This window comes from Carassius gibelio, chromosome B15 (genome assembly GCF_023724105.1).
Source record: "Carassius gibelio isolate Cgi1373 ecotype wild population from Czech Republic chromosome B15, carGib1.2-hapl.c, whole genome shotgun sequence".
Lineage (NCBI taxonomy): Eukaryota > Metazoa > Chordata > Actinopteri > Cypriniformes > Cyprinidae > Carassius > Carassius gibelio.
In genome coordinates this window covers 20,288,211-20,311,284 of record NC_068410.1, presented here as the reverse complement: position 1 = coordinate 20,311,284, position 23,074 = coordinate 20,288,211, and the positions used below count along the sequence as shown (strand labels likewise).

The 23,074-nt window shown below is 38.1% G+C and overlaps 2 protein-coding genes across 2 annotated transcripts in view; both read left to right on the top strand.

Annotated features, from left to right (window-relative positions):
- Positions 1-4,999, top strand: part of gab2 (GRB2-associated binding protein 2) — a 90,721-nt gene extending 85,722 nt beyond the window's left edge. The window contains exons 8-10 of the mRNA XM_052576639.1: positions 194-293; positions 495-617; positions 783-4,999. Of these exons, the coding sequence (XP_052432599.1) occupies positions 194-293; positions 495-617; positions 783-926 (367 nt within the window). The 3' untranslated portion in view covers positions 927-4,999. The remainder of the gene's footprint in view (positions 1-193; positions 294-494; positions 618-782) is intronic.
- Positions 5,000-9,803: 4,804 nt separating this feature from the next.
- The window catches only part of sacs (sacsin molecular chaperone), a 31,340-nt gene continuing 18,069 nt past the window's right edge, over positions 9,804-23,074 (top strand). The window contains exons 1-8 of the mRNA XM_052576617.1: positions 9,804-10,211; positions 11,708-12,052; positions 13,213-13,363; positions 19,772-19,862; positions 20,069-20,154; positions 20,561-20,672; positions 20,862-21,008; positions 21,487-22,969. Of these exons, the coding sequence (XP_052432577.1) occupies positions 12,030-12,052; positions 13,213-13,363; positions 19,772-19,862; positions 20,069-20,154; positions 20,561-20,672; positions 20,862-21,008; positions 21,487-22,969 (2,093 nt within the window). The 5' untranslated portion in view covers positions 9,804-10,211; positions 11,708-12,029. The remainder of the gene's footprint in view (positions 10,212-11,707; positions 12,053-13,212; positions 13,364-19,771; positions 19,863-20,068; positions 20,155-20,560; positions 20,673-20,861; positions 21,009-21,486; positions 22,970-23,074) is intronic.

Here is a 23,074-nt window from a genome sequence, read left to right as displayed (position 1 = left end):
TGGATGATATATCGAAGAGAGATCCCAATTTGTCGGTCAGGGAACAATAGTTGCCATACATAACCAAGACGTTTTTCTTGCAGACTGTTAAAGACCACCACACATGGTTCCCGGAATTCCTGTAGTAGGCAGCCAAACACATTAGTTATTTATATTACATCTTCAGTGTTTTTTCATTTTTATTTCTTTACAGGCCTGTGAACTCCATCTCATCACAGCCCTGTCGGCCCATTTCGACCCAGAGCATCACAAGTACTGATTCTGCAGACAGTGAGGAGAATTATGTGGCAATGGTGAGTGCAAGAAGTCAAGTTTCAGAATGTGATGAAAAGGCTTGAATGGGCTTTGGGAATAGCACCCCAACCTTGTAGTTAGTTACCAACTTCCTCAACTACAGACTACCTTTCAATAAAGATACCATTCTTTGAGATTTGTTTTTGTTTCAGTCAGCTATTTCTAAAAAAAAAAAAAAAAAAACTTTTATTTTTGTGCAGCAAAACCCTGTGTCTACCTCCCCAGCGATGAGTGGCACCAGCAGTCCTGCACCCAGGAATTGTGGTAATGTGGACTATTTGGCCCTGGACTTTCAGCCTGGCTCCCCTGGTCCACACAGAAAGGTATGTTTATATCAAGCAAATGGAAAGCTCATCATCTAACGCTCAAAATTAAAAATGTAATATGTTTACATGAATCTTTGCACTTTGAGTTGTTTGTATGAATATATTTGATTCCATCACTTCAAATCCTTTCACAATCTATACCTTTTTTTTTTTTTGCTATAGCCGTCCACCTCTTCAGTGACCTCAGATGAAAAAGTGGACTACGTCCAAGTGGACAAAGAGAAGACTCAGGCCCTTCAGAACACCATGCAGGAGTGGACAGATGTGCGACAGTCAAGCGAGCCAACTAAAGGCATCAAGTCCTGATGATTTTCAAATGTGCACACTGAATGTGTCACTCGATACAACGTGATACAAACTGATTTACCTGTGACAAAATAGCGAATGATACACCAAACAAAAGCCATAGATCCAGTTCGTTTGGTCTTTTGAGGACAAAAAAACTCCACTGAACCTCCTAGACTGTCTTGCCATGCATGTTAGACATGTTTAACTTTTCAAAGTGCAGTGCAACCAAACTTTAGCTACTTACTCTCTCTCTAAGTGTGAGCGAAGAACGATAAGCAGTGATAATTTAAATCTAGTTATAGATTATGCAATTTTTTTACAATGTTAAAATTCTTTCATCACATCTTAAAATTCAAAGACAGCTAGAAATCTATTTGTTGTTTGATTACCCCAGGAAAGTGTAAACACTGTGTCTCTATCAAAACAATGCTCTGTTTGTTTGAGCATCCTGACCAGCCTGACATAGTAACACTGACTCAACCAATGCCATTTGTTTGGGGTGGAGCTGTCTGACCAATGGCATACAGGGGGAGTGTTCAGGAAACCTGTTTGAAACTCAACATTTTTATTGTTTAGTGTTATACAGTGTCTACAGTGTTACAAGGGGCAGAACTTCAAACAGAAGTCATGGTGGTCTGGCTGCCAGATTGAACTTGCCTGTTAATTCAGCAGAAGAGAGAAGGTTACTTTTTTCAATTTCTTTGAGTCAGGAAAAACGTAGAAAAGGTTTGAAAGAGAGATCCTTGAAGCTTTTACATTAAAAAAATCAGGTGTTTTCACACATGGCCTGAGAGTTCATATGAATGTCAGCTTATATGTGACCCTGGACCACAAAACCTGTCTTAAGTGGCTGGGGTATATTTTTGTATGGGACCGCTCACGGGGACCTGAGAGAACCTGGGGGTAGGACAGACGAGGCGAGAGAGAAGGAGATGGAAGGAGGAGCGACAGAGACGAGAGAGGGGAGAAAAAAAAATTCAGGTTCCCAGACGCACTGCTGCTTGGCCCTCCACCGGCTGGGTGATCTCCTCTGCGGTGCCTGGCGCTGGCACTGGACGGCCCTCGGCGGACGGCACAACACTCCTCCGCCGCCCGGTGGACGGCGACGGCTCCTCTGGTTTTGGGCAGCCGGCAGGAGTTCCCTGTTCCCTGCTCCTCCCCGTTCCGGGGATAGCAGCAGGCCCCAGCCCCCTGGCGAACAGCGCCGACTCCTCCGCTCCCTCACGGATGGCAACCGCCCCTCCACATCACGGGCGGCCGGCAGCGAGCTCGCCCATCCCCGGCAACTCGCTCCAGCCCACCGCCTCGAGCGTCCATGGCGGCACACTCCTCGCCAGCTCGATGGCACCGCGGATTCACCACAGCGGCGAGGGATCTTCAGCAGCATGTCCCTCCTTCTCCCGGGTTTCGGCACCACTGTGCTAATATTAACTCCATAATCATCGGGAAGAAGGAGGCGGGAACCGGCGGACAATCAAACAAAGACTTTCATTACAAAAATAAACACAAAACAGCGCATCAGCCCCTCACGGACGACTGATGCGCGCAAATAAAAAGCAAAACCTAAAAAGCCCAGGCCTGCTCCTCTCTCGTCCTTCACTGTCGTCGCTCCAGTTTTATATCCTTCCATCTCCTCCGTGGGCCTTGAGACCGGTGGGTCGAACAGGTGTAGTTCATCTCCAATCACTCCAGCGGCCTCGCTCCTCCCACGTCCCTCGGCCCCCGCCCCACTCGTCACATTTAGCAAAAGTGGCTCTTTTTCATACATTAGATGGTAACACTTTAGAATAAGGTTCCATTAGTTAATGTTAGTTAACTACCTTCGTTAACATGAACTAAGCAAGAACAATCCTTCTACAGCATTTATAAGTCTTAGTTCATGTTAATTTCAACATTTACTAATGCATTATTTAAATCAAAAGTTGTGCTTGTTAACATTAGTTAATGCACTGTGAATTACCATGAACTAACAATGAATAACTGTATTTTCATTAACTAACATTAACGAAGATGAATAAATACAGTAATAAATGTATTATTCATTGTTTGTTCATGTTAATTAATACATTAACTAACATTAACTAATGGAACCTTATTCTAAAGTGTTACCCATTAGATGTTTTCTTTTTTAAAGAAGGTTGGATATTCTGCAGTATAAGATCTTTGTTGTTCTACATAGGGGTGTCACAATATACTAGTTTTAATAAAAATTAAATGTGCATGTTACTACATTGCACCTTTAGTTCAAACAGAATGTGTCTTCACATTTAAAAAATAAGACACCAGTGTCAGGAATGGTTTTAAAAACAGCACAGTGCAGAATAGTAATGAAAGTGCAGGACGATAATTGTAACAATAACAGTAAATGTGAATAATGAGAAACGATGCGAATCAAAGTCTACTCCACAACTGTAATGATAACGGCACTGAAAAACAATATGGTTGGAATAACTTTCAAAATGTTTTTTTTCCAGGTATATGAACTATAAAAACATTGACAGCAAGTCAAATCCACCCAACTTTAAGGATTGTGAGTATTTAAAGTGGCACATGGCATTATTGGAGCATGCACTAATTAAAATAACGTCATTGTGCATTAGTCATAATGGTTTTCTTTACTGTTATCATTCTTTGTGTGAAGGGGCTTTCAGTTTCACATAGGAAAAAGTCCTACAGATGAAAGTTAAGGATGACAATGTTTTTTATAAAAAAAAAATTCCTTAAAGGCTCCAGAATGTTACCGGATCCCCCCTAAACTAAGTACTTTTAAATATGGCAACGTGTTCTAACTAACAGACCTTCTCCTTTTAGCTTGACAGAGATGCACTTCAAAGTATCCAGTGGGCAGTCCTTTACTTTGCATGCAGTCTGAATAGGGATAAGGTGACTCCTTTTCCCCAAACACATTGCTTCCCTGGCTGGCATTACAGAGTAGCAACAAAAATAACTATAAATCATCTATTCATATACTAATAAAAACATACTGTTTGTTAATGCCCTTAATGTGGTTTTGCCAGAGGGAATGTATAGATGGTTAAAATCAATCACATTTATCAGCATTTTAAATGTTATACTTTGCTCTCAGAGAAGTTTGACAGAAGGGGGACAGAAATGACACACTGCACTGTTAAACTGTGATGTACTTCTTTTTTTCACGGTAAACAATGGTTCAGCTGTGGAGAGTTTTATTAAAACACTGTTTTGTTGGACAACATTTAAGGTAAAGGAAATATGATAAAAATGTAATTCTATTTAAATATGTGCTTGGTAAAGTTTAGGGGTAAAAAGGCGCCATATTCATTTTGTAATCAAAATAGCCCATTATTAATTTTTAATAAAGGAGGCTGTAGAATTTGGAAATTTCACTCAGTATTTCATGGCGGGCTGGGACCTCCAAGTACTCCATTTCTAGCAGTAGCAAAGTTATTTTATTTGCCTTTGAACTCATCATTTCATATTCCAAAACCATTTTGTATTAAGTTAGTTTAAACTTTACATATGAAGTTGTACATAGTCTGGACTTGTTAAATAAAATTGCGTAGATTGTCTTGTTAGATCCAAATCCTTTCATGTGTTCAGTGGATTATTTAAAACTGTGCTTTACAAGACTGCCATTATTTTATGATGTTTAACTCTGTGGGACATTTAGTGGCACTGGCATTGGCCTTACCGGTTCATTAATGTTTCAGTGAACTTCGGGCTAAAATTGGTTTCTTGATGTCTTTTTCTATTCTGAAAATATATGTATGTATTGTTATGGGGAGAGTACTAGTAAATGAATATAATACTTGTGTGTGAGCTGTAGTAGAATTTATGCTGTAGTTTGTTGAAGGGGTCAAAGCGTGGCAGACGAGAAAAACTACTTTGACAAATGTCATTAATCGAGTGGATTTTTCTGGAAAGCGTTTCTGTTCAACTCTTGGTCGCTTGTGGATTAATTTATTAATTTATTATGTGTTTTGCAGGAGGACGAAAGATGTACATAGAATGAACTTGTGGCTCTACTAACATTAATTTATGTTATGTGTGCTGATTTTGTGAAGCAATATGCCAAACAAAGCCAGTAAAATGGTCAAATGTGGTACATTTGAGATGTCTGTCCTTTTGTCATGATTTTCTATGAAATTCAACTGCAAAAAATTAAAACTCATTTTTTAAACAACTACAGTTAATTAATTATCTTTTAAAATTAGATCTGTATAACTTATAGGTTTCTTAGAAATTAGCATTTTCTGGCAAACCTTGTTGCTTTTGTTCTTCAAAAGTACACAAAATGAGACTGGCCAAAGCGTAAAGACTACAGTAATTAAACTTATGATCAATATCTGTTAGCTTGGAAACTTGTGGCTGCAAGAAAATCTAGAGTTTCCTACTGTTACATCATTGCTCTTATCGTGTCAATACAGTCATTCTGAAAAGATGCTTAGGCATCATGAGACCTTACTGATGCCTATGTAATTACTATGGAAACTGACTACACTCTCTCAACAAACAGATCAAATTTCATCACTTTACAGATAACAGAATGTAAAGATCAGATCTAATACATAGTCCACTGTGTGAACAAAGCCAGTGACTGAGACCTAGTTTACTTGACCGTAATTCACAACTTTACACCAGAAGTGCTGATTAGTGATTGTCAGAGCCAAAGGTCATGCAACACTTTCAAGTTATGCCTAGAAACTATCCCATTTCTGTCATGACAACTCTAAGAGAGTTTAGCATACTAATATACACGTTAATATGTTTGGTGGAATAGATCTGCTATGCTGCTGCAGCGGCAAAATGAGTAAAGAGACTTGCTACTGACAATACATCCACAGATATGAAGGAAATACTGCTGCCCCCTATATAACATACAGGAAATTACTCCACAGCAGATTTATACAGGTGGAGCTGGGGAAGGGGAGGGGTTTCTGAAGTGGGCTGCAACATTATTTGAATGCTGAGCAGCAAGCTCATTAGAAAACAATTGGCTGTGCCATGTGAATAATGATGTGATTATATCAGATTGAGTTAGAACTCAGTCTGTGCCATCTAGAGTTTCATGACAGAACCATGTATTCTTTCTTTACTAGCACTTCCCTTCTGATACAAACATCATGTCTGCTAGTATAGAGTTCTCAAATGGTGTGTAGCCCAGTTTTAAGTTGGATTCTCCAATACTGATAAACATCCACATGCAAAGCCTTCCAGTGTTTCCCAACCCTAGTCTTGTGCTACATCTGAAATTATATAAGTTTAAGGTTAAAAAAAAAACATTATTTTCCACATACTGTACATTATTGTTTTTCCTCTATGCCCCGCCATCTGAAATGCATTGATTTTCTGAAGGCTCATCTCTTTGAAAAGTGAGGTGCGCTGTGATTGGCCAGCTATCCAGTGCGATGTGATTGGCTGAATGCCTCAAGCGTGAGACCAAAATGTTATGCCTCTTAACATTGTGAAACCTTGTCCGGACGACGCAACGAGACATAAACATAAAACCCATTATAAACGTGATATAAACATGATTTCTAGTTTTGATGATTTCAAATTTTCAACCCGCGGGTCCCACTTATATGAAATTATTTTGCCCACCAGAGCTCGCCCCACAAATAAAGTAGCGTTTCTTTACCTGCCCCACGTGTGGTCCACGTGTTATGAGACGTCCCGCGCATCGGGAACATCATTCAAGTTAAATTGTTATGTTTGTATTGCAACCTTATCAAAGAACCTAATAAAATGTGAAAATGTATATCCCAAATATTTCAAATAGGCTATAGGGAATTTCACACAACATACATGGATTTTCTTTTTTTTAATGACCCGCCCCAGCAACCACATGTGACGACCCCTGGCTGGACGCCGCTTCGTCCATGGTGAAAGCGGATTCGGTGATCCACAGTGCAAAGTTGATGTATTTACCTCTTTCGGAAGGACAAACAAAGTAGTTTCGCTTTCACAGTGAAACATACACCATCTATACCACATGGCGGCAGGCGGCATGGCGGCATGGCGGCATGGCGGCATGGCGGCATGGCGGCAGATTTTCTTTTATTCTCGTTGTAGTATTGTTGTTGCTGCCGCCGGCAGCAACAACAATACTACAACGAGAATAAAAGGTACGCCTTCTTTCTTTGCGTGAACATCTGGGCGGTGTTATGCAAATATTCCCACATACTGACGTAGATATGTGGGGGCATGTTAGAACAGTTAATGTTAGTTTCAGGGGGATGTGTATGAGTGTTAACTTTTATAAAGAAAATCTCTTTGGATTTAACACTTCACAGATCTTCTTTAATCACCAAGAGTTGTAACACTCCAAAGATAAAGAATTTTTTTTTAAATTGCATCATATATGACCCCTTTAAAGAAAATTGACAACTGGAATATTAAAACAACACTTTCCAAATACTGTAGCATGTTCATCCTATGTGTACAAAATAAATGTAATATAAATAGAAATTAAAGTTGAAATGAAAGTAGCTAAATACACTTTCCTGGCAGATTGTAAGTATTTTATGCTTTGGCGAATTGGTGGCTAAACCCTATGAATACATACAATCTAATTTGTACGTTTTTGTATGATCTGCTGTCTTGTCAGTTTGTTGTCTCAAGGCAGTCTGGCGCTGTTGTGATGAGTAACAGGCTGACACCATGACAGTGCAGATAAAGGGCCACTCCCTGTGACTCCTGCAGTCTGAACATCCCCAAAGCCCCACTGACCCCTACTGGCAAAGACTGGAATGACTCACTTTGCATTATATTAGCTCTTCAGATGATGTTATGTGTAATGTGCAAAATGTCTCAACATATGTCATTCTGATAAAATAACGAGAAACGAAAGAGATTTAAGAAGTGTTGATATTGCTTTGGGTCATTTGTCACATTGGAAACCTTGTACTGCATACTGCAGAAATAGTAAGTACTCTATAGTGTTTGTGTGAAAGCACTCTGTTGCACTAGGTCATTTTATCAATATATAAGTCTGACACATAATCACAAACAAAATTAAATAAAAATGAATGAATGCAATTGCTGCTGCATTACATCTTACTGTTGACAATGAAGACATGATACAGTTTTTGTTTAATGTTCTTTTCAAGTTATTATTTACTGTATGAACTCTTATCCTGTATGGATATACAGTATGACTTTCTTCTATTGTATATACACAAAAAAATGACACTTTGAATGGCGTTAAACTAAATAACAAAACACTGCTTAAAGGCTTAGAACAACATAAGGGAAAGTAAACGATAACACTATTTTTTATTTTTAAGTAAACCATCTCATTAAGTTAACACACAGTACTCTCCATCTCAGGTATCAATGGACCCTACTTTAACTTTCATTATATGGATAAGAGCTGTGTTCACATTCTCATAAACATCTATTTTGTGTTCCACAGGGGGAAAAAAAGAGAAAAAAAGTCATATGGGTTTAAAATTACATAAGGGTGAGTAAATTATATCTATATTTTTGTTAAGTTTAGTGTAAGTTTTTTATTTATTTATTTATTTTTGTTGTTGTTATGAAAACCCTGTGTCACTTTGTAAATCAAACATATTGAGGACAGTTTATTTCCTTCAAAAGATATCTGCTGTCCTCGTGTGGCTATATGAGGAAACACAACCACTTCTTACCAGCTACTTTATGTAGTGAGAGAATGTATCAAGAAACATTACACTTTAGAGTTTAACTAGAATTAAACTGCTGGTGTCGTCCGGCCAGACTGTAACTTATAACTGTAAAGTCGCTTTGACACAACCTGAAAAAGCGCTATATAAATAACAGTGAATAGAGGCAGGTAATCACTTGTATTAATCAAGTTGAAAGTGGGACATTTCAAGTCCAGTATTCATACCTCTCACTTTGTCTGGAACGTGGTCCTGGATGTGGCTCCTATAAGCATGCATTTCAAGTTTGTGGATCCATTAAAATCAGCACGCACTGTAGTGTTTAACAAAGCCACACAAATAAGTGCTTTGAAGAATCAGCATCTGGAACAGGTTGTCTTGCTCTCCGTAACAATAAATAGCCCAACGTCAATCAAAAATAACCCAAAATTATCACCAGCATTTTGTTAGATTATGTACATTTTGTAACTTAATCTAAATACTTCACAATATACTGGAAAACGATTAAGGTATGTAATACAAAGAGTCCTCTAGAGAAAAATGGCATCCACCAAACACTTGGTTTTCCTCTGCATTTTATTTTAACATCTGTTTTCCTCAATATTAAAAAAAAAAAAAAAAAAAACGGATGCTCAAGTTTCTTAATGGTAATACCACATTTAAAAAAAAAGGAAAAGATCTTTAAACAAAAAAAAAAACAAAAAAAAAAAAACAAATCTCAAAATCCTGTTCAAAAGTTTACACCCCCTGCTTTTGCTAGTGTTTCCTCCTTAAACATCAGAAAATGTTTTCACATTTGTAATATTTATGAGTCCCTTAATTCTCTTTAGTGTGGAAAAAGATCTCAAAATCATAGTTATTGTTTAATTTAAAAAAAAAAAAAAAGAATGTACAGGACCAGGTGGATTTTTCTGAACAACAGTGGGCAGTTGAAATGCTGGGGAGAAAACGGGGACTCTTTAATTTAAGTTGAATTCTAATTGAAAACGAAATGATGCATCATTTCGTTTTGAATTAGAATTCAAACTTAAGTTAAAGAATTAAGGGTTTAATCCCAAAAAAATCAATTTGTTGTATGCGATTTCGGACTCAAAAATTGGCTAGTCTTCATCTTTCAATGACTCACATGCGCATGTGGACACCTACTGGACTGTTGGGAAATCCTGGGAAATGATGATTTCACTTTTCTTTTGCATCCGTTTCTTTCCAGTGGTGTCCACTAAAAACTAAGCAGTTCACCTAGAAATACTAACAACTGTACAGCCATATCCCTTACAGTCACAATCGTGGAAAATCTGCCTACACTGACGAATGTGTTTACTGTAGCTTTAAGAGTGCAGCTCGCTATAACAGCTGATGCCTTAGGGAGACGGTGACTTGCGAAGAACTGCTAGAATTAGCATAGTGAATACTGGGCATTAAGCTTTAAATGATCGTGCATGTGCCATAAACAATCCATAAGAAAATAAAGCCCGCAGCATGCTGAAGGGATAGGTGTGAAGAACACGTTCAGTTCTGCAGACTGTCCTGTGAGGAACTGCATGTACTGCAGCATTAGAGTTACAGAGGAAAACGTGCTGAGACCAGGGTTATTTGGGATTTGTTCGGTGTTATTCCTGCAGTCTACTTCACTTTGGGCGAATTGCACCTGAATTACAAAATAAGCTCATTTTCACAAAAGGTGAGTTTTTGTTTTTTGTTCACGGATGTAACAAATAGGCAACATTCAGTATATGTAACAAAATATGTATACTAATACAAATTCCACATGTTTATTTATGTTTATTAATTGTGATTTGTTTGCATGTCCTTTTTTTAAGCAAGGTTTAGTAGAAGGCAAACGTATTGGTGCAATGAGGTTATGACGTCATTCCTGATATCCATTGTACTGCGTCATTATTCCTTTCTTACAAAATAATAATAATAATAGTCTACTGCATGTGACTCTAACTTCAGATGCATTAAATGTTCAATTCCCAGCTATTTCCCAGTGTGCATTTTATTTATTGAATATTAAACAAACTGTATTTTTATTCAATAATTATATATATATATATATATATATATATATATATATATATATATATATATATATATATATATATATATATATATATATATATAATGTTTTTAAAAGTTAGTAAAAGTATGTGTATTATATTGTTCTCAGTTGTAACCAGTGGAACAATTCATAGTTAAGTGACTCAGTAAGTTGCAAACAATAATATACTTTCAACTTTGGGGAAAATACAATGTTTAAATTCTACAGTAGCCTATTAGAGTAAGATTGGGAGAGAAAAATCTAATTTCAGCACTTTTGATGTATGGCTACGCTATTTTTAATTTCATAATTTCATCTCAATATCAACATTTGCAATATTTAGTCTAGCGAAACTGCTTTGATGTAAATTGATCTAAAGTTGTGTTTCTGGAAAATAGTGGTCTATGACATTGTCTAATATTGAATAGGCCTCAAAGGTTTTTATGTCTATTTGTTAATGAGGGATTTGTGGATGCCTTAATGTTTTTGTATTTGTGGAGGAAAAGTGACGGTTCCTATTTTTAAGTAAGAAAAAATAAATTTAATACTTATTGTAGCCTAATTAATCTGTAATGGAGTTATTTCCATGAATTAGATTTACATTTCAGACATCTTTGCTTTCATTAAACCTATAGGTTCATTCATTAAGCATTTGTGTATTATTATTATTTCCATACAATATGTTATCATGTGTGCCCATGAACCACAAAACCATAAGTCATAAGTAGCACAGATATATTTGTCAGATTCCAGATTTTCAAATAGTTGTATCTCGGCCAAATGTTGTCCTATCCTAACAAACCGCACTTACATCAATGGAAAGCTTATTCATGGTATTCAGCTGTCAGAGATAGGCCTATATAAATCTAAAAAAAAAAAAAAAGATTTACCCTTATGACTGGTTTTGTGGTCCAGGGTCACATTTATAGTTGCAGCAGTGTAGTTGTCTGCCTGCACATCAAGTGTGTAATTACACTAGAGAACTTCAACTCCCAGCATGCACGGCGCTCAGTCAGAGTCAAAAATCCGCAACTACACAAACACATGAAGCTTGCACATTCATTGACGCGCTCTAAAGAAGGCGATATCATGGAACAAGCTGCGTTTGTGACATTCTATTCCCTTTTTCCTTCCAGAATCCTTCTTTTAAAACACTGCGACAAAGCGTGACATCTATGGGACAAACCATTGGCTTAACACCACGAGCCGTTTATTAAACCGCATCGTTACTAGGAGGAGGAGGCGGGTCCAAGAGCAAAACACGGCCACACGAAGCTTATAGCGCACAGGATGGGATGATTCTTTGAGACTGAGACCGAAGGGGTCAGAGTAAATTAATGAATTCCCAATGCGGAGGGTTTTCTCCAGAAGATAACGGTACGGAATAGCGTAATGCTCCATGCGGAGTGATCGATGAATGTCTGCGAACGAGAATAACCGCAGTTTGGAAGAAAAGCAATGGAGACCGGTCACGTCCCGTGGTAAGTTAAGATGAATTAGTGTAAGTTAGTAACCGGTTCTATGTTGTTTATGACTTAAATGAGACCGTTAACTCTCTAAACCATACAATATTCTATATTGTTAAAAATTCACTAAAGTATTTAACCAGTTAAACTTCTTATCTAATAAACTGGTAGCATGTGAATTGTCTCTAGATAGTGTGCATGGTCCATATTATGCCCCACCCTAGCACACAAATACGATGAGACAGTAAGTGAACCCTGTGGGACGTTCATTGGTTGCCTGACAACAGGTCAAGCTCTAATCCTAGAGATATATGTCACTATAGTTCTTGTCCTATAGTAAAATGTCATAATGTGTCAGGTGGGGAAATACATATCCCTACGAGCTCTGGCTTTTAGAATACATACTGATGTCTGCATTTGGATAGAGTTCAAACTTGATAGCAGCTAATAGGTGTAATTTGATTTTTAACTGCAGAGGTGACGTGGCAGGATCCATGCATTTCTGGTAGGGTTTGTTGTGCAAGAAAGTTACATCAGTAAAGGGCAAGGACATTAAAAAGCATCCTTAAAGACAACATGTGTCCTCTCAGTGAGAGAACTAAAATAAAGAGATCTATGATATCGTGTGTTGTTTGTCTGAGCCACTTTGCCTTAAATCAAAAACTATTGAGATATTGAAATTTAATTGGAGTGAAATTGAATCACATGTGTCTTTTTTTCTTTAGTATTATTATGATGATGATAATGGTGTTCAGATTTAAGTAATTCTTAATTGAACTCATTTTGGAAATGAAGCCAGGACCATTAAAAATGTATGCATTGAAAAATTGACTTTGTAATTTCACTAGATTCTCATTACTGTAATATTACAGGCATTATGCATATTTGATATATATCAATCAATACTGTAATATGACAGTATCAAGCAAATATGCGTAATGCCTGTATATATATATATATACAATGTAGTAAGAACTGTGCTTTATTTTCATGAAGACAATTTAATAATGCCAAAACCTCTTAGTCCTAAAGAGCATTAATTTTCTTGTCATGAAGACAAAAATTCTATTTGTTTTCATGATACTGAGGTGAAACATGACCTGAGCATTTTCTTTTAAGGCTTTCTGAGATTGAACCCCGTGAATAGTTAAAAGTTTTGATTTTATGATTTTTAGGTTGCCACGGGTGATAGTCTGTCATGACTATCTAGGCAAGAGGGTCTTCCAGGTTCCCCCGTCTACAGTGATCAGGTACATCAAGAGCCTGATCTACCAAGAAACAGATTATCCTGTGTCTCAGCAGCAGCTGTTTCACAATGGAAAACAGGTGAGCTGGAAACTTTTGTAAACATTTTCAGTATATATTTATATACAGTACAGCAGCAATGATCTTTTAGGGGGATTCTTTGAAGAGAATCTCCAAATAAAGAGCATGACCTCACATCACCTTCCCCTTGTGATCAGAATCAACCCCCTGAAATACACAGGTTTATAATCCACCCAAAGAGACTGGTTTAGAAACTGGGCAGAGGCCAGATTGTTTAAATGTGCTCTATTGTGTTGTAATCGGTGTGCAGCCCAGGGTAAGAGCTCATGAGAGTTTCCAGTGTTTTGCAGTGTATACACAGCCAAATCCACAGTCATGTTTGTGCTTTTACACAGTACAGATAACAACAAATTGCACATAAATAAAATCTGTTAGCATTTTCTTTTATGTTATGGTTTTACTTGTCTGTTTACTGGATGAAATTAAAATGCAGCTTTCCCATGCAAAGCAGCAGTGCTGTGCATGTAGATGCTCGGACACGTTCTGTGTGGTTATGTTGCAGTTGTGGTGTGCAGTTTCCCATCTTTTCAGATCTATGTTATGAAAGATGCACAACAGTCTGTCATATTTCAACGTACTGCATTGTTTCACCACTGCAGACACCTCTTGCCACTTCAAAATGGCAAAAGTGCACTTGACTGCACTGTGCATCTGGATATATAGGAGGATATTATGTGCTTATTTGATGAAATGCTGCTATCATGATCCATATATATCACACACACAGACACACACACACACACACACACACACATACATATATATATATTCAGTAATAGTAGCCAGTAGCCAATGATCTGAGATAATTTAGTCACATGATATGTCTCACAGTTTCAAAGTGACATCATTTTTTGATGCACATCTAGAAAAAAAATGTATACCCATTTTGGAGAGTTTTTTTTTTTTTTGTGATATCCAAGAATTGTCTTTAAAGGGGGGGTGAAATGCTCGTTTTCACTCAATATCCTGTTAATCTTGAGTACCTATAGAGTAGTACTGCATCCTTCATAACTCCAAAAAGTCTTTATTTTTATTATATTCATAAGAGAAAGATAGTCTGTACCGATTTTTCCCGGAAAAACACGACCGACTGGAGGCGTGACGTGTGGGCGGAGCTAAAGAGTCACGAGCGCCAGTAGGCTTTTGTGTTGAGAGCGTTTGGAAGCTGTGACACCGTTAGGACAAAACCAACCAAAACAAACCATGGCTAACAGTCAGATTCAGCGTATATTTATGATCCAGAATCAGAGCCAGAGGCTGAAATTGAACAAGAGCAGCATCAGCAATCAGTCTCTATGTGGTATGTACTGAAACTGTATATATTTGCTTAGCGGTTTTGGAAAATGACTAAGTTCCACTTTGTCGTCTTTTTTTTTTTTTTAAGCTGTACATGTGGAAAGTGCAGTTTGATGACAACATCGCATGTTGTTTACTTGATGTGCTTACGCGCCGATAGCTAAGTTAACAACACAGAGATATTTGAAGCAGTTTTACTCAACGCATGTGCTTCCAACATACGATCGTGACCCTTTTTCGTTGGGACTGCATTATCCTTAAGAAATAAACGATACGCAAATCCGGCGTCAAACTGGACCTTGTTTTTAAAACAAGCATCTTTGAAATGCAGGGAACAAACACAAACACTTGCACAACTCTGTTGATGCTCTGTAAAAACAAACTCCATCCACTGGTCCCTTAGTGCTGTTTTTTTTTTTTTTTTGGTAATTTGTGCAGGGTTGTCTTGCCCTGGCAACCAAAAACACACTTCTTTTGTGACTTTTCGGGACGCTCTCGCTCTGATCAGTGAATGCTCTCAGTGCTCTGCTATACGGGAGCGCGCGCTCTTCCGGCAGAAGTGCCTTAGGACCCATATAAGAAAATTCCGCTCCATCTAACGTCACACAGAGCCATACTCGAAAAAAACTTTCCGAACCTTGTGACAAACCGGAAGTAGTATTTTTGGAACAGAAATACTCCTTCAAACGTACAACTTAATTTTTGAAACTTTGTCCATGTTTAGCATGGGAATCCAACTCTTTAACAGTTTAAAAAACTCAGTATGCATGAAATAGCATTTCACTCCCCCCTTTAAAATATGTGGATGGAAATCTGGCTAACCACTTGCCGTGGTTATGTTCAGCCTTATTAAACTGGATTTCAGGTGAAGAGGTGCAACTGCTTAGTGAAATTACCCATCGGATTCCAAACATATAGCCTAGTCATATATTGATCAGAAGGAGTGCATTAATTCTCTTGTAAAAGGGAGCAGCAAAATCCAAATAAGCTTGGTGTTAAAAAGAAGTTTTTTACTTTTCCTGTGACTAGGTCATTCCTCAGAGCCTTTTTCTTAGCTTGAAGCGGGAAGCGTCCCTGAATGACAAGAGCAGGTGGGAGATTATTTCTCTACCCCAAGTGTGTCAGACTCAGAAAATAGCCTGGAGAAAGGCAGCTCTCAGATCTCAGCTAACATTCATACACACAACCCCAGAGGACAGGAGCGTACAGTCTGGCCCACATTACTTTAGAGGTATGCCAGTGTTATGGGTTAGTTAAGATGTATCTGAGCATACGGTCATGACCATCAATCTTGGCATCAGTCCAGCGTCTCTAATAAGTTTAGGAATTTTTGCTTTTGGTAATTGTCCATGGATATGCCATGACAAGTTGGTTTCTTCCAAATCTCCTTGTAAGGCATTCTATCCTTTTTTTCTTTCTTATTCAAGGTCGATGCTGTATTAAAATGTGACACATCTGATACATGACCCATTATGTGTTATCAGCAAAACTCTGATAAAAAGATTTCTTATACAATTGTCAGATATAATATGAACACAATGAATGAACTCTACTCCCTGTCCAAATCGGATCGGATCCAAATCTATGGGGTCAAACAAAAGCAAGAGCACTAATAGTTAAAGCTCTTATAACAGATTGGCATATTCGTTCCAGTGTGAGCCACTATTTGTGTTTGAGCTCTGGAGAGCTTCAAATGTTTCAGTTTACAACATGTTTTTACTGCATTTTTGTAGCCAATAGCAGACAGATCTGTTGATTTCTTTATCACAATGGCCAGTCAAATCTGTAACGCACAGAACACCAGGGCCTGATCCACATTCTCCCCCGAAAGTGATTACATTGACTGTAAGAACTTGATATTTTTTTAATGTTTGATGTTTTAACCTTCAGAATATGTCTTTTACATTATCAATGTTACATGACTGAAACTGTCAATTATTTATTTTATTTTATTTTTCTTGATGGTGGTTTAGCAAGCTAACCAATTACCATATTTAAGAAATTAATTTCCATCACTCCATCACTGTTGCACTACATGTTTCCTTTTTATTGATTTTTAAAAAATTATTAAAAAAACTTTTGATTATTTAACACAATTTGTGTTCTGGTTTGTCAGTCATTTTAATTATTTTGATCATATTGACTACATTTTATATTTTAATATTGAATAAAATTGGCTTTCTTACACTAAATCATATTGTCTTGCTTACAAATTTGGTTAGTTGACATATAGTATGTCCATACATGTTCCATTGCAGGACATTTCTAAAACTACTTCAAATTTCACAACAACTGGTCAAATTTCTGTATGTCCTTAAAAACAAGATAATTGTACCCTTGAAGCCCAGGGCTCTGATTTGCCGGGTAGTTTTTTCATCTGGTTTCTGCATGTGATTAATCAGTGTGTGTTAGCAGAAGTGCTGATCAGTGTGTGTTAGAAGCTGATTCCACTGTGAATAGCTGAAGACAGCAGTCTCTGTCTGAACAGGCGCAATCTCAGCCCTGAAAAATCAATCTCTTAATAAACCAAAAACGGTGGTATATCTCAGTGAATTATGGGTAAGTCATGTGGACAGTTTAATGCAGCTTACAGAGGAGCATTGCAGGCTAAGAGGTTAATGGATAGATGGTGAATAACTTGAGAAAAGACAAAATCCATTCATAGTCTTTTTTCCCCCTAATGTTTGTTCATCCTGACTTCATGATCATTTCTGTACCCATAAGAGCTGCAGAGCTGCTCAAATGTCCCCTCAAGGACACTCAGTGATGTTCATGTATGTGCCTATGTACCTCAGATCTTGTGGATTGTTGAGAAAAGTTATTTTAATTCTCAGAGTAGTCAAACTTAAAACAAATTACAGAACAGGTGAAAAAAATCCAAAAAAAAAATCAGCAGGAACCAGACCAGTTTGTCATAGAGATGGTGGGCCATTTTGGTTAGGGCCAGTAAGAAAATAACCTGAATTTTCTTCATTAAATGCCTTAAGAATAAATTACAGTAAACTACACTACAACTTGTATATTATATTAATTCATTATACACATACTGATATATTTAGAATGTTTCTTCCTTTTAATTTTGAAGATTATAACTGACAACTAAGGGAAATCCCAAATTCAGTATCTCAGATAATTTGAATATTACTTAAGACCAAAACAAAGAAAGGATTTTTAGAAATCTTGGCCAACTGAAAAGTATGAAAATGAAAAGTATGAGCATGTACAGCACTCAGTACTTAGTTGGGGCTCCTTTTACATGAATCACTGCAGCAATGCGGCGTGGCATGGAGTTGATCAGTCTGTGGCACTGCTCAGGTGTTATGAGCCCAGGTTGCTCTGACAGTGGCCTTCAGCTCTTCTGCATTGTTGGTTCTGGCATATTGCATCTTCCTCTTCACAATACCCCATAGATTCACTATGGGGTTAAGGTCTGGCCAATTAAGAACAGGGATACAATGGTCCTTAAACCAGGTACTGGTAGCTTTGGCACTGTCTGAAGGTGCCAAGTCCTATTGAAAAATGAAATCTGCATCTCCATAAAGTTGGTCAGCAGCAGGAATCATGAAGTGCTCTAAAACTTCCTGGTATACGGCTATGTTGACCTTGGACCTTAGAAAACACAGTGGACCAACACCAGCAGATGACATGGCACCCCAAACCATCACTGAGTGTAGAAACTTTAGTCTGGACCTCAAGCAACGTGGATTATGTGACTCTCCTCTCTTTCTCCAGACTATGGGACCCTGATATCCAAAGGAAATGCAAAATTTACTTTCATCAGAGAACATAACTTTGGACTACACAGCAGCAGTCGAGTCTTTTTTGTCTTTAGATGCTTCTGACACTGTCTGTTGTTCAAGAGTGGCTTGACACAAGGAATGCGACAGCTGAAACCCATGTCTTGCATACGTCTGTGCGTAGTGGTTCTTGAAGCACTGACTCCAGCTGCAGTCCACTCTTTATGAATCTCCCCCACATTTTTGAATGGGTTTTGTTTCACAATCCTCTCCAAGGTGCGGTTATCCCTATTGCTTATACACTTTTTTTCTGCCACATCTTTTACTTACCTTTGCCTCTCTATTAATGTGCTTGGACACAGAGCTCTATGAACAGCCAGCCTCTTTTGCAAATACCTTTTTTGTCTTGCCCTCCTTGTGCAAGGTCTCAATGGTCGTCTTTTGGACAATTGTCAAGTCAGCAGTCTTCCCCATGATTTTGAGGCTACAGAACTAGACCGAGAGACCATTTAAAGCCTTTGCAGGTGTTTTGAGTTAAGTAGCTGATTAGAGTGTGGCACCAGATGTCTTCAGTATTGAACCTTTTCACAATATTCACATTTTCTGAAATACTGAATTTGGGATCTTCCTTAGTTGTTACTTATAATCATCAAAATTAAAAGGAATAAACATTTGAAATATATCAGAGTGTAATGAATGACTATAATATACAAGTTTCACTTTTTGAATGGAATTAGTGAAATGAAATAAACTTTTTGATGATATTCTAATTATATGACCAGCATCTGTATGTTTTTAGTAAATAGTTGTTTATAAAACATTGATCGTTGTGGCATGTTTTACAAGAAAATAGCCTACTATTTCAGCTCTCTTCAAAAAAATAAAATATTCAATGTTACCTGTAATTTTTTGTCAAACATACTGAATTGATTTATGAGTAAAGCCTACAGAATTAATTATTTGTTTCACATTTTCTGAAGACATCGATGTGAAATGGTGACCTTTAAAGCTGCAGTCCGTAACTTTTGGTGCTCTTAACGGGTCTAAACAGAACTGCACGCGTCTTGCAGAAGAGCACTGTAGCCGGAGCTACTTCTCTGTTTATGTCTATGACGAATCACACAGGTACTGGGCTACTCCACAGCGGTACATACCAGAACCAGTCTAATATAGTCAGAATAATATTAATAATTAACTTATTATAGGTGTACTGTAGTGATTCAGGATAAGCCAAAAACAAGGTTTGGAAAATGGATTCTTGATGTACTCCCTTTGTTATGTAAATTTTGTAAACTTGGAACACAAAAAGTCACGGTCTGCAGCTTTAACTAAAGAACATTTGTTTTTCCTTCTTGTATTTTTCCTTCTTGTATAGCTTCACGATGGGGTTGAGATTGGAAGCTTGGTGCCACATGGGAGCCATGAAATTATCATGACGTTGCATGGACAAGGCCTGAGAGGAGGAGGTGGGACAGTTTAGAGACACTTTATTAATCAAGTGTGACTGGTGCTTCAATTTCTGACATTCCCTGACATTTAAATACTTTAAAAAACACTATAAATATATTTTAATTTTGTATCCACGTAAGTTTGGTGGTGTAATTTAATAGTTTTGCATTACTGTGCGTGAAAGTTGCTTATGCTTCATTTCTCAGTATTTGCTCTGTTGCAGGGAGGTTCGGTCAGACTACGCCACCTTTGGTCGATTTTTTGAAAGATATTTTGAGAAGATATCCAGAGGGTGGACAAATTCTAAAAGTAATAATATATGTTTTGCAAAAAATGTAATTATATGGTTATTATGTTTGTGTTTTTATCATTTTGTTATCATGTGGTCTGCCTTCTTGGCCAGGTGTCCTTTGCAAATAAGATTTTAATCTCAAGAGGCACCTTGTATTACAAAAGTTAAAATGACTAGGTTTAAAAAAAAAAAGCAATTATGCTGTTTGTTGTTAAATAGCGACTGAATTATGTATTTATAAAAGATGTCGCAGTCAGAAGTAATGCTGAAATCGTTGGCTATGTTTCAAAAAGAGGATGGATATTATAAAGCAATAAAATATTGTGCCCAGTAATAGAGGGAAGACATATTGAGGCCTTTTTAGGAAGTAACATACTGTTTGAGAGAATGTGTCAATGACTGTATGATTTGCCTGTCGTGTAGGAACTGATTCAGAATGCAGAGGATGCTGGGGCCACTGAGGTCAAGTTCATGTATGACGAGACGGAGTATGGAGTGGAATCACTGTGGTCACAGGATATGGCTCAGTATCAGGGTAATCAGAATATGCTGATCGATTTCAGCATGTCCCTTCACATGTTTTATATAAGTCCTGGCAATATGCCGGAAACCAGATGAATAGTTAAAGAGGTTAGTAGTTTTGAAATACACTGTTACATTGAAACATGATGGGTTTTTTTGTGTGTGTGTGTGTGTGTGTGTGTGTGTGTGTTTTTTTTTACAGGAACAGCCTTGTATGTCTATAATGATGCCGTCTTCACCACAGAAGACTGGAATGGTATCCAGGAGATTGCACGGAGTAGGAAAAGAGAGGACCCTCTTAAAGTGGGAAGATTTGGTATTGGATTTAACTCTGTCTACCACATAACAGGTGAGAAAAAGAGTATGATAGTTGATGAATAAAACACTTTCTTATAAGAAATGTGTACATTGTTTTAGGTGGCTAGAGTTTTTAATCATTTGTAATCACTTTCTTACTCTCACTGGATCATTTTAATGGTCATTTTTTACAAATGTTTATTGTAGTCTATGTATGAATATCAGTTCCTGAAAGCTGCATACTTAATAATCATTTTAGATGGAGTGTATCATGTCAGATTGCAGGACTGTTCAACACTCCTGTCCACTGGTATTTAATGACGACGTAATTTGTTTCATACCAATATATATGAAATTATTTTTCAGATTTGTAAATAACAATTCAGCAGAGTGGATCTAATAGAGGATCTAATCACCGTTCATGTTATGTGTCCATAATTGTGTGTACCTTTATATATTTATACACATGGTTATTCCAAATTCATACATTTATTAGCATATGCTGATATAATTCTTTATCTTTTTTGTAGATGTTCCCAGTATTTTCAGTGGGGATCAAATTGCGATGCTGGACCCTCATCAAATGTTGTTTGGAGTCCGTGAGTCTGGCCAGTGTTGGAATTTGAAGTCCGATATAAAGGAAATAACCGAGCTCAATGATCAATTTGCCCCTTACTTTGGCCTGCTCGGTAGCTCAGAGAAAACCATTAAAGATGGCAACTTTCCAGGAACACTCTTTCGTTTTCCACTCCGAATGAAACCCTCCCAATTAAGTAATAACATTTACAATAAAGAAAAGGTTCTGGAGCTCTTTGAATCATTCAAAGTTGACGCGGACACTGTGTTGCTCTTTCTAAAGAGCGTGCAGAAGGTCTCTCTGCATGTGCGCGAATCGGATGGAACTGAACGGATGCTTTTCCAGGTCACAGCAAGCGACAGCGAAGAAGATATGATGGAACGGCCCAACTCTCTGAAGACCCTGGGACAGGCTATAGATAGCTACAGTAATGGGGTGCTGAGCAGTTCGGTAACCTGTGCCACCTACCAGCTCTCCATAGAAGTGCGGGATGAAACTGCCAAAGAGACTCAGAAGACCACGTGGTTGGTGTGTAATGGCGTTGGAGGGCGAGGCATCTGCAGTGAACTGGATTCTCTTGCTGATGATCTGAAGTTCATCCCAACCATTGGTATTGCCTTGCCGCTTACGCTTATTGATGAGGACAAGGGGGCAACTTGTAGTTTCTCAGGACGTGCTTTCTGTTTCCTCCCACTGCCCCTTGGAGAAGAAAGCATGACAGGATTGCCAGTCCATGTCAGTGGTTTCTTTGGCCTGACGGACAACCGCAGGAGCATCAAATGGCGGGAAGTGGACCAGTGGAGGGACCCTGCGGCTCTTTGGAATGAGCTTCTCATAGTCACAGTCATCCCAAGGGCTTACTTCACACTCATCATGGAGACCATCAGGAGAATCCAAACTAAGAAGGACCAAGATTTCCCCCTTTCCCCAAGAGGCATTTATGGAGCCTGGCCTGATCCAAACAGGATCCGACCTCGCTGGAAACCCATTCTCGAGCCCCTTTTCAATGACTTGCTTCAACAGCCGGTCGTCTACTCGCTCAATGGGAGCTGGGTTCAAGTGGATGAAACCATATTCTCAGACTTGGACTCCAGCTTGGACACTACAGAGACTGTCATCAAGTACCTCCAGAGCTCAGGGATGATTCTGGCTCAGATGCCAGCCTACATCGATGCAGTACTGACAATGTTTGTCACCAATCCAGGGAGCCTGAGGAGAGTGACCCCTTCTTTTGTGCGCCAGACTCTGAGGAAATGTCGCCACAGAGGGTCCTCTAATGAGAAGCTTCTCCTGCTAGAGTTTATCCTTAGTGATGCCTGCTACAATGACCTCATTGGACTGGAACTTCTGCCTTTGCAGGATGAGACATTTGCTGTCTTCTCCTCTTCTGTGAACGACAAAGATGCTGTCTACATCGCCTCTGAGGAGTATCCAAGGTATGGGGATACATCTGTATTTGCCTTCTTGGTATTAAGGTCATTCATAGTTTTAATTCAATGCTATCTAAATATATCAAATAAAAACAGCGTTCAACAAAATGT